Here is a 12,242-nt window from a genome sequence, read left to right as displayed (position 1 = left end):
TAATAATGATATACCTGTGTTAAATTTCTTGATTGTAATAATGCTGATTAAATCAGTAGGAGAATGTTTTTGTTCTTAGAAGACAGAATTCTAAGTACAGTAAAACCTTGTTTGCAAGCATAATTCATTCCAGAAACATGCTTGTAATCCAAAGCACTTGTATATCAAAGTGAATTTCCCATAAGAAATAATGGAAACTCAGATGATTCGTTCCACAACCCAAAAATATTCATATAAAAATGATTATAATACTGTAATATAATATAAAATAATAAAGAAAATACAAAATATAAAGAAAAATAAGCCAATTAACCTGCACTTATCTTTGAAAACAAGAGAGAGGAGGGTTATTGTGTAGGACGACTTTCACTATCACTAACGAATGTTGACTACGGTGCAGTATTAATAAACTCTTATCATATACTATATTTAATGTAACTGGCAATAAGACAACAGAGGAGAGAGTCTATATCTGCAGACAACCTGACCTAGAATGAAGCAGAGCGTTCCTAAGCTTACTCTTATATGGAAAAACAAGAGTGTCCATAGGTGCTTTGAAGTGACAAAAAATAAACTGGTTGTGGGCACTTTCCAGGGTTCTGAAAAATCACTGTGCCAAACACAGTGTCTTGGGACCAAGCATTTGAGCATGGGAGACGATCACCCACAATCATGTAGCAAGAGAGAGAGAGAGAAGATGCACTGGCTCCATGTGATCATGTAACATTGAGTGTCACGTACTACTCATGTTGTAAGGCATGGCTCATTGATCAAGTCAGAATTTATTAGAAATGTTTGCTTGTCTTGCAGAACATGTTACTCGCAGTCCAAGATTTTACTGTATGTAGGTAGGGATGAAGTGTCATGTCTGCAGTTCTCACATGGTTCAGGAAAGAATGTGTGTGTGTGTGTGTGTGTGTGTGTGTGTGTGTGTGTGTGTGTGTGTGTGTTATGGCAAAATATTAACAGGTGGTTGTCTAGCTAAAGAAAAACGAACATTCATTGCAATGTTCATGAAGTTTTGAACTTTTTCAAAACTAAATTGAAGAAAAGTTTGAAATAAAATTTAAAAATAAAATAACATTTATTATGTCTTACTGCTTTAGGTGAAATCCTTAACCTTGTTTGTCACCCATTATCCACCAGTTTGTGAATTAGAAAAAAGTTACTTACAACAGGTGGGAAATTATCACATGGGATTCTTGGTCAATGAGGATGAAAGCAAAGAGGATCCAGGTATGAAATAATGCTTGCAGTAAGTAAAACTGGAATGTTTTTGGTTTTCGTATTTGATAACTCGAAAAGCATATGTACATGAACTTCTTATTAAGTAAAAGCTGTGAATGTTGATTATAAATGACATTTGTCCAAATTCATTTTCTCTAAGCTTCGGGTCAAGGAGAATGTACTTTTATCTTCACAACCTCTGAGTGCTTCTCTGGTCTTTCTTACCTCATTTTACTACAAGAAGAAGATAGGGTCAGGGGCAACGTGTAGGTTTTACTCTTAGATGCATCTCAGGAAAGATACCCTAACCGTCAAGGGTATTAGTCACCTTTAGAAATGTCCATTGTGTTTCCCCAAATACCATCCCCAGTATTCTATACTGGACATATGTTTTATCTTAACTTGACAAGGAAACTGAATCTCAGGTAAAGTGGCCAGCCCCTGTGGGCCACTTGGGTGAACTGAGCCTAGAATCAAAAATCTGCTTGCAGGTTCTTTTCTACTCTGTGAAAATGGTATGTGGGGCCTACAGTATTTTACCTACCCTTTCCACTATGTACTAGTGTCGCACGACTGAGACATTTCATGAAAAAGAACATCATTAGCCAATAGAAATAAATTCAAGTGCTGTTAAGTAATGTAGTCAATTTTAGTATAATTTTATTTTCCTGTTCAGTAGTAATTTTTTTAAGCTCCCAACTTTTGGGCCAGTGATGGTTTACACAGTTGCTGCGCTATAATGGAAAATTCATTATCCAAGACACTCCAGAGTCCAAATTTTATTTTGGAAAAGTAATAAAGATGGACCTGAAAAAGAAATCAGGCAGCTGGCCCAAATAAAACAAAGCCCTCGACCTGAGATAAATGTAATGTTAGGCAATCCTTGCCTTTCACCACTACGCAGCCTTGAAAAACACATCATAAATTCTCTCATGGAAGCAGTTTCATGTCTATTAATCTGCATCCAAAATGACAGGAGGAGCTTATAAGCTAAAACCCAGTGGGATAAATAAGAGTTCACCATCAGGGAAGGGTCATTGATAAGCGTTTATGTGAACAGACTACTAAGCCATAAGTGTTTTGGCATTTTATCCTGTTGATTTAAATGTTTATTCATGAGCATAATTTTAAGCATTAAATAATGCTAAAAGGCTCTGGCTAACAGGCGGTAGACCTCTGCTTCTGGCCTTCACCCATGCCCCCTCCCCATCCATTGCCAAGACTGCTGCTTCCAACTCTTTTTTTCTTTTCTTCCATTTCTCTAAATAATAGGCTGATCTTCCTATCTCTGGGTTCATCACCTTGACACATTACTATTTGGCTTCCCATCATGCTGGATGGGAGTCTGCAGCCTTCCCTGCTTTGACCTTCCACTGTACTCATTCCAGGTGCCTTTGGTCTCATTCCTTTTCATAGTTTTCACTGTTGTTGCCAGTAAGGATTGCTTACTCATGAGCCACGTATGAGGACAAGTGCATTCTCTTTGTCTTGCAGCTTTTTTGTTTTTTGTATTTTTGAAGGTAATAATTGCCTTGTTTTCAGTTCATTCTTCTGTTTGAGTCTGTATCTGACTCTTCCTGAACCGTCCAATAGCTTTGTAAAATGCCTCTCCAGGCACTTTTCCAGATGTCAGAACTATTGGTTCCACCATTCCTCCTGGAGCCCTTTGTCCTGCTCATCTGAACTGTTTGCTCCCTAGCCCTACTGCACAGCTGTTGTTCTGAGACCTGCCTTTACCAGCATCCTAGGAATTCTCTTATCCCACCTTCTGTGCATTTGATTGCCAGTAAAAGAACACTTGGATTCACAAGGGCTCCACTCACAAGAATGTAAATAATCTCACATTACAGGAACTTCAGAGGAAGAGTGGGCTTCAGCTCCTCTTCTTTGCAATTCTCTAGGCTCTGTTTTCCTGCCTTGTTGGCTTTATCATCAGGCTAGTGACAGGGTGGCTGTGGCTCTTTCATGTATCAAACCCAGAACTGACACTGTCCAAATGACAAAAAGGGACCAGCATTTCCTGTGACTCTTAGGAGCAAGAGAACTTTTCTCATATGCTCACTGGCTTCTCATCATTGTCCCATCTCCTTTTCAGAATTGAATCACATGCTCATTCTTAAACCAGTTCCTAGAAGTGAGAATGGCAAGGATGACTTTGATTAGCCTAGATTAACCAGGATCAATTTTTGGAGCTTGGTATGAGGACATTATCCCTTGAATTAATTCCATATAAAATCAGGGTTTTCTTGGGGTTGGAAAAGATTTTGGATGCCCTACTAATAATACAACTTAAGGAGGTAAATGGAGATTTTGCAGGAATGAAAATGTCTTCAGTATCCCTTCATACTTGATTTATTATTTAGCTAGGAATTTGGGGTTGAAAGTAGCTTTCACTCAAAATGTTGAAGCATTACTCCACTGTCTGATTACTTCCAGTGTTGTTCCTGCTACATTTGTGTTTCATCCATTACCTCTAACCTAACCCCTCTGCTGTCTAAATTAGAGGCCATTGCATAGGTCATCAGTCAAGTGCCCCAAAGGCCTTTTGGGTGGCTTCTAAGATACTGTGTTCTAATTTCCCATAGTGAGGTAGATGAAGCAATTAACTGGTAGTAAGAAACGTGTATTTTTATTCCAGTCTATAAATTCTTGGAAAAGTTACCTAACTTCATCCACCTCTAAATTTTATGAATCTGTCCCAAAAGTGACTTCAGAAACTATTTGATCAGCACACATCTCTTTAATAACGGCCTAGAGAAATTTGGCTTTCAAACAAATTTTAAGTTCCCTTGTAATAAGCAGGGACATGAATTATTACTTTCACTGACTCTAAGCAATGTCACATAAACTTCTCATAGTATCCTTTTAGGAAATGGTTATAGCTTATAAGTGAAGTCCCCACCAAGCAGTTTTATCTTTTTGAATTTTTTTTAATATATGAGATTTATTGTCAAAATGGTTTCCATACAACACCCAGTGCTCATCCCAAAAGATGCCCTCTTCAATACCCATCACCCACCCTCCATCAAACTTCAGTTTGTTCTCAGTTTTTAAGAGTCTCTTATGCTTTGGCTCTCTCCCACTCTAACCTCTTTTTTTTTTTTCCCCTTCCCCTCCCCCATGGGTTCCTGTTAAGTTTCTCAGGATCCACATAAGAGTGAAAACATATGGTATCTGTCTTTCTCTGTATGGCTTATTTCACTTAGCATCACACTCTCCAGTTCCATCCACGTTGCTACAAAAAGCTATATTTCATTCTTTCTCATTGCCACGTAGTACTCCATTGTGTATATAAACCACAATTTCTTTATCCATTCATCAGTTGATGGACATTTAGGCTCTTTCCATAGTTTGGCTAATGTTGAGAGTGCTGCTGTAAACATTGGGGTACAAGTGCCCCTATGCATCAGTACTCCTGTATCCCTTGGGTAAATTCCTAGCAGCCAAGCACTTTTATTTTTTGTCTTCTCTCCCATCTAGCTCTCTTGCCTCCATATTGCCATCACACACACACACACACACACACACACACACACACACACACACTCTTTCTCCTTCTCCTAAGAGGCGTGAAGGACAGTATTGATGTACAACATAACTATAAAAACTCCCTAATGTGATTATGGAAGAGTGGTCACATTATTTACCTTGATGGTGTGAAAACTACCATAATGAGTACTACGGTAGAGACCAGTATATGATGACAAATTCAGCACCTATTTGTACTGAGATATGTTAACTTATTTAGAGCAATATAATATTTTATATAATATAGCTATAAAATATATTTTTATTTAAATGTGTTTATATATTTATATATTATTTGTAAATCTTTATCTTATTCTAATTTATATATAAACATTAATATATAATCAATTAATATATAATTAATATTTTATATATTTAATATATATTAATATATAATATAGCTATAAAATGTATAGCTATATTAGATATAAAAAGCATTGTATAGCCATATATATGAAGAAAAAAGCCATCAGCAAAGCAAATTTTAACTATGGGGGTTTTGTGACATTTAGTAGGCTTTCAGGAAAGGATAGGATGGATGGACGGATGGATGGATGGATGGATGGATGGATGGATGGATGGATAATGAATGGACAGACAGATGAATGACAAGGACTAGCATGGAGGCTAGGTTATGGAGTAGAGGCTGGAGGTAGGGACTTTAGTTAGCACTAAGCCAGTGGAAGTGATAAAGACTTTTTTGTCTTAAGGATGAGAAGAGTTTGCTTTTTTGAATGCCTGCTGCTGTTTACTTCACTTGTGGTCATGTGAGCAGTAAAGAGTAACAAAAAAGTACTCAGGTTAGCAGGCACTGGTTTCTTCATGTTTCTTTCCTAGTCTATTTCCACCCACCTCCTCACCTGCTCTTAGTGTTCCTTGAGTTTTATTTGGAGTCAAAAGGTATTCTTAGTGCTTTGTAATGAGAATTTTAGTCTGTATTCCTGAGAGTGCCAGCATTCTTTCCACCTCCCACTTTCAGCCTTAGAACAGTGTTATTTGTTGCTGAATTCTTCCAGGAGGTTAAAGAATATTCCATTATCCTTTTTCTTGGTTATGCTTTTTAGTTGTTAGCTGATAAAAGAATAAAGCATACACATTTCTCAAATGACATAATGTATGAGAAAAAGCTCTTGATAAACTTACAATAAGTTTTACTAAACATAGGGTCTCAGAAATCATTAAAAATCTGGTTCATTTTGGGCATTTTGGCAACACAGTGCAAATTAGATTGAATTTCATAATAAAAGCTGCATAATCTTGAGGTGCTTTAGAGTTATCAAAGATTAAACTGTGCAGCTTTATCTTTATATTATTGTACTTTATTATATCCCAGTTCTTTAGAAGTTTTTAATTTATGTGCATGTATTTGTGTGGTAGACTGGGTTCCTCAGGGAGCAGATTCTGAGATTTCTGTGCCAGGTGTTGATTGGGAGTGCTCTCATGATCAACACCTGAGGGCTGGATTGGGTAGGACCGGGCTGGCTTCAGCCACCCTTATAGAGAGCTGTGAGATGGGATTGGTCCATCAGAGTTACCTCAACCTGGGGAGAGGGAGTGTGACCTTTCTACTCCTTATTAGTTAGCTGTTGTCACGTAACAAACATATTGTCATGGGTTACCCCACAGCATAGCTTAAAACAGTAAACATTTATCATCTGATCATTTCTCTGGGTCAGGAATCCAGGGACAGCTTAGATGGACACTTCAACCTCATGGTTTCTCACAAGACTATTATCAAGGTTGGCTAGGTCACTCATCACTTCAAGGTTTGACTGGGGGAGTTTACTTCCCAGACCTCTTACATGACTGCTGGCAAGCATAGAAAATCTACTTTCAAGTTTACTCATGTGGCTCTTGGTCAGAGACATCAGTTTCTTTCCACGTGGGCTTCTTCATAAGGCAGCCCACCATATGGCAATTGGCTTCTCTCAGAGCAAATAAGCAAGAAACTGAAAGTGCCCAGGACAGAGGCCACACGGTCTTTTGTAATCTAATCTTAGAAATGACAACACATGGGGCGCCTGGGTGGCTCAGTCAGTTAAGCGTCCAACTTTGGCTCAGGTCATGATCTCACAGTTCATGGGTTCGAGCCCCACGTTGGGCTCTGTGCTGATAGCTCGGAGCCTGGAGCCTGCTTTGGATTCTGTGTCTCCCTCTCTGTCTGCCCCTCCCTTGCTCATGCTCTGTGTCTGTCTCTCAATAATAAACAAGAGTTAAAAAAAAAAAAAAGAAATGACAACACATCATTTTTACCATGTTTTGTTCATTAGAAGTAAGTCATTAGGTTCTGCCCACCCTCAAGGGCATAGAATGACACAAGGGCATGAGCACCAGGAGGCAGGGTTCTTTGGTGGCCACCTTAGAAGCTGTCTGCCAACCCCCATAGCTACCTATTGAGGTGCAGGCTACCCTAGAAAGGACATGAGCTCAGGTGAAGCAGGTCTGGGACTGAGCTGAGGTGACTCCCAAAAAGGGGATATAGCTGAAGATTGTGGGCTAACAAGTTCCCTGACAGCTGGGGCAATAAACCCTTTAGTCCTAAGTGTGAGCTGAGTGGTACTGAATAATATTCACTTGAATATAGAACTCTTAGTTAATCCAGTATATTTAATAAACCGGAATTTCTCAGTCTTGTAATTAAACTGTGTAACATGTTGTATTTCTTTATGTGTTTTTTGCTGTTTTGTTTTTAGCATTCTTAGAAATATCTCTTATGTATTTTACTTTGCAGAGTGTATTACATACAAGACCATTTAGCGAGCACATTCTTTTACTGAAAAAACTTTTTTTCGTCTCTTTTAAAGGAGAAATTATATTGTACTATGTATCAGAATTATTCTCTTTCTGATAATAGCAGTAGAGTCAAATTTTTTAGCCAGCAGCGTAAAATGAAATAAATCTTTACCCCAAAGCATTGTTAAAAACCCTTTTAGGTGGGGGCACGTGACTGGCTTAGTTGGTAGAGCATGTGACTCTTGACCTCCAGTTTGTAAACTCGAGACCCATGATGAGTGTAGAGATCACTTAAAAACAAAATCTTAAAAAAAAAAAAAAAAAAAAAAGACAAAAAACAAAAACGCTTTTAGGTGAGCTTTTGGGTGTTTCTTTTTCAGATTGCAAATTTTAATTGAAGTTGTAAGAACTTATAGGTCTTATTTAATCTTCTACTTTCAACTTACAGGCATGGTTTCCTTTATCTCTCTATTTTTTTTTTTTTTTTTTTTAATTTGTAGGTGAAGAACAAGTCCCTGATTTTGTCACATTTCTTTATCAAATAACCAGAGGAATTGCAGCAAGGAGTTATGGACTAAATGTGGCTAAACTAGCAGATGTTCCTGAAGAAATTTTAAAGAAAGCAGCTAGCAAGTCAAAAGAATTAGAAGGATTAGTAAATATGAAAAGGTCAGAATGATTGTGTTACAGTTTTTGGTTCATAAACCTTCCAAATTGTCCAGCAGGAAGAGGATTGTCCTGTAAATGAATATAAGGTTTACCTTTAAACATCTCTTCAAATATTCTGAAACATTTAATTACAATAAAATGAAAACAGATCTTTGAAAAGCTCATGTGAATTTAGTCCGCCTTCTCTGCTCAGATCTTTATCTGTTGAGTTGCTAAATTGGTTTTTCAGTGATTTTTCTAAAGAACTAAGTTAACTCCTTACTGTGTGCCAACATGTTAGTTGCTTAAAACATTCAGTTACACAGCAAATTACTAAAAGAAACGACATTTAAAACCTTTAGAGTACTTCTTCTATTCTTATATTGCATTCAGAAATTAAGAATTCTGTCAGGACATGAATGAAAATAATAGTATCATAGAACTACGTAATTGTAGTCAGTATCCCCATGTCACTTCTTTTGTGACAAGATTTTCATTCTAAACTGCCTTCTTTCTGTCACCTAGACTGTTTATGTGAATGTATTCTACTTTTTACCCTTGATATCCAGCCAGTATATAGTCAGTGTATTAACTAATCTTAATATAAATAAATATACTTTGGAAAGAAGATATTCCTAGGAAAATATCCTATTAAAAATAATAAATTGTACCTTTTTTCCCCCAAATACAAGATTTTGTTATAAAAGGACATAAGCTCTTTCTTCATCCATCTCCTTCCCCAGCCCTGTACTAGGTGGAGAGTCTGATCTGCCCAGGACAAGACATTACTGCCCTGGCATGAGGGAACAGACTGTTGGCCAAATAGAAAATCTTGTCTGGTCACCATACTATAAGAAACATTTTTAGTCCTGGAAATCATAACCAAATTTAAATATTGAAATAGTAATACCTAATATTAGTTAAACAGTTGCCAACTTGTGTACTACAGTGTTGTTGTGCAGCCAACTCCTCCAGGTCCTTTCTCTTGTGGTTCTGCCGTGGCACTCTACGCTTTGCAATGGTAAATGGTGGTTGACCAAGTCCAAAGTGCTGGAATAGTATAAATGACATGCAGCTTCTTCTGTTGACACTCTCTTTTGGATCATTTCCACAATGCCCAATTAGAACAGTAATTATTTATTATGAGAGTTTAAAGATAAGCCCTTAGTTCTCTGCAAAGTCCAAGAAAAATTATTTTATTATCTTTTATTATTTTTTCTTTTTCCCTGGAGAAACTAGAATAAAACTTTACTACAAAGGGATATATATGCAAGGAGGCAATAAAATATGATAGTTTATACTTACTGCTGCTATATATCCTAGATAATAGCAAGAGCAATAAAATTCACAGACTATAATAGTTTAACTCTTCCAACTACTGTGTAATATTTTGAAATCTATAATCTGGACAAGATAGAGAATTGTCAGAAGAGGTTGCATTGGGGTGGAATCATTTATTAGGGTGCATTGGGGGGATCATTTATTAGGACACTATTTTCATTATTTTACCTTTTACTGAAAGTGTTTATCACATCACTTCCATTGGCAAGATCAAAGAAACCAAAGGGAATCTTGTGCATTTGTGTAGCTTTGTTAGAGTAGCTAATATTTATTGAATGCTTGCCATGCACAGAAACAAGTCTAAGCAGTCATTTGCAGCAGCCTAGACACAGTGCCAGTTACTATTCTTACTGCTTTACATACCTTAACTGAATCCTTACGACAGCCTTGTGAGGTAGGTACTGTCATTATTCCCATACGGTAGTTTGGGAAAATGAGGCCAAGCAAGGGTAGGAAATCAACCAGGAAACCAGGGTCCCATAACTATTCAGTGGCGGAGCAGTGACTGGAACTCAGGTACTCTGGCTCCAGACCCTAAACACTTACCTGGTAGTTCTTCTACAGAAAAATTATGTCTGTGTTCTGTTGGCATTCTCTTTTTTTTTTTTTTTTAATTTTTTTTTTTAACGTTTTATTTATTTTTGAGACAGACAGAGACAGAGCATGAACGGGGGAGGGGCAGAGAGAGAGGGAGACACAGAATCGGAAGCAGGCTCCAGGCTCTGAGCCATCAGCCCAGAGCCCGACTCGGGGCTCGAACTCACGGACCGCGAGATCGTGACCTGAGCTGAAGTCGGACGCTTAACCGACTGAGCCAACCAGGCGCCCCGGCATTCTCCTCTTTCAGTAGCTAGCTTTACGTTATAAAATCGGTTTTACTTTTCATCCTGTGAGCATAGCCTGTGGCCTGAGTTAGAACAAGCTGGGCTCTCCCCTCCTTGGAGGCAGTAGTGGCAGTCAGCAGCCTGAGTCCTTGATTATAACAGCGTCACTAGAAGGCTGGCGCTGGCACAACTTCCTAACCCCAGAGCCCTGCCTGGTATTCCAAAGGCATAGACCTTTTATAGCTTGCAGTGAGATGTATTGTCCCCCAACAAGTTCATTTATAAAATAAATCATGTTTTATTTTCTCTCCAGGAAAAGGCTAAAGTGTTTTGCAAAGTTATGGGTGATAAATGATGCAAAAGGCCTGCAAAAGTGGAGAGACGAGTTTGACGTGGAAGAAATTTCAGGCTTCTCATCTTGATGAAAACGAAGACTACACTTGTGAACAAAACATGGAGAGTTAAAAATGCCATCTGTACAAAACAACCGTCCAGTAACAGCCTATCTTTGTGTGATGTGAGCATAAAATCAGAACTATGGTATATTCCCATTGGAAATAGGCCTTTTGTGTAGAAAGTCTGTGCCAGGTTCTTGTCATGCTGTCTTACAAAAGTATAAACAGTTTTGAATATTAAGACTTCTGTTCTATCATTAGAAAACTTCATGAACAGTAAGCTTCGCATAAAATCACACCTCCTAAATGAAACCTAACATGGTAAAATACAGTTCACGAACTTTCAGAGAGTGACATAAAAATTTAATTCATATTTTTCTTTGTTCCAGTTCAGATTAATTTGCAGCTGAGTGAGATGTCTAGCAGAAGTGTACCTTTCCATTTGAACTAAAATAATTTTATAATGCTACCAGTTTATTCACTATGAGCGTAAGAATTTTTGATAAGAAATAGAAAAGATCATCAGGCTTTTAGAAAGTAGAGCACAGAAGGAATAAGATGATATGAAATTTGAAAAGTTAAATACTGTCACAGTTTTAAGCAATTTAGAAATTGTTGGATGAAATTATTTGTCATGCATTCAGGTAATAAACATTTAATGAATACTTGCTATAAATTTTGATTTTTTGTTTGTTGAATTTTGGGGTTCTCCACTGTTTGGCAGTTGGTACTTTTTAGGTTTAGTTACGGAACGAAGGTTGCTTCTCCCACCATATACACAGAACTGAACTTAGTGATTTGGGATCTCTCTGTTAATCAGTATAGAAAGTGTATCATCTCCCCAGAATCAAAGTATTTAGCTTTGTTGATACTTGACAACACTGCCTCTCTGCACGTTTAGGGTGACATGTGTTCGACTGAGTCCCTGAGTTTTTCACTTAACAACCAGGTTCACTTAACAACCTGGCTTCTCATATCCATGTGTTTTTTGTTTCTAAGTATATGATCTTGCACGAAGGCTCTCCGTTCTGTTTCCCACCCATTTATTATTCCTACTTGTTAAATGTCTTCCCCGCATTTGGCAGACATATTTCTAATTCCTTCTTTAGTTTATTTCTTACAGTGGCCCTCACAATGACCCCTGGACCCAGAAGTCATTATAGTCTCCCCAAGCTGAGGAGTGGTTGGTTGCTACACTTTTGAGTCACTCACATTTTAGCCCCCTGGTTCCCAGCCTTTTTGAAGTTAGAATATGATACCATTTGATTGATTCCATAATCCCTTCAGAAATATTAACACAGTGAAATTCTCAAGAATGTCTCAAAACAGAGTTTATTGGAATTTACTATCTAAATTTTAAAAAGAACAATACTTTTTAAATAGTATTTGACTACTCAATAGGATTTTGAATGTTTCATAATTTTTCTAACAAGATTTTCAAGGTAGTGCTATAACCTTACTGGCAGGCCAGCAAGAAAAGGAGATGGATCCAGGAAGATCCCATGCCTGAGGGAGCTGCAGGGACCACCAATCACTGGTAATGTCC

The 12,242-nt window shown here is 37.7% G+C and overlaps 1 protein-coding gene across 1 annotated transcript in view; it reads left to right on the top strand.

Annotated features, from left to right (window-relative positions):
• The window catches only part of MSH3 (mutS homolog 3), a 188,144-nt gene extending 176,772 nt beyond the window's left edge, over window positions 1-11,372 (top strand). Inside the window, exons 22-24 of the mRNA XM_058728381.1 lie at window positions 1,107-1,236; window positions 7,989-8,157; window positions 10,615-11,372. Coding sequence (XP_058584364.1) covers window positions 1,107-1,236; window positions 7,989-8,157; window positions 10,615-10,723 — 408 coding nt within the window. The 3' untranslated portion in view covers window positions 10,724-11,372. The remainder of the gene's footprint in view (window positions 1-1,106; window positions 1,237-7,988; window positions 8,158-10,614) is intronic.
• The last annotated feature ends 870 nt before the right edge of the window (window positions 11,373-12,242 follow it).

This window comes from Neofelis nebulosa, chromosome 1, assembly GCF_028018385.1.
Source record: "Neofelis nebulosa isolate mNeoNeb1 chromosome 1, mNeoNeb1.pri, whole genome shotgun sequence".
Classification (NCBI taxonomy): domain Eukaryota; kingdom Metazoa; phylum Chordata; class Mammalia; order Carnivora; family Felidae; genus Neofelis; species Neofelis nebulosa.
The sequence above is the reverse complement of the archived record's forward strand: the minus strand, read 5'-3'. Positions and strand labels throughout refer to the sequence as shown.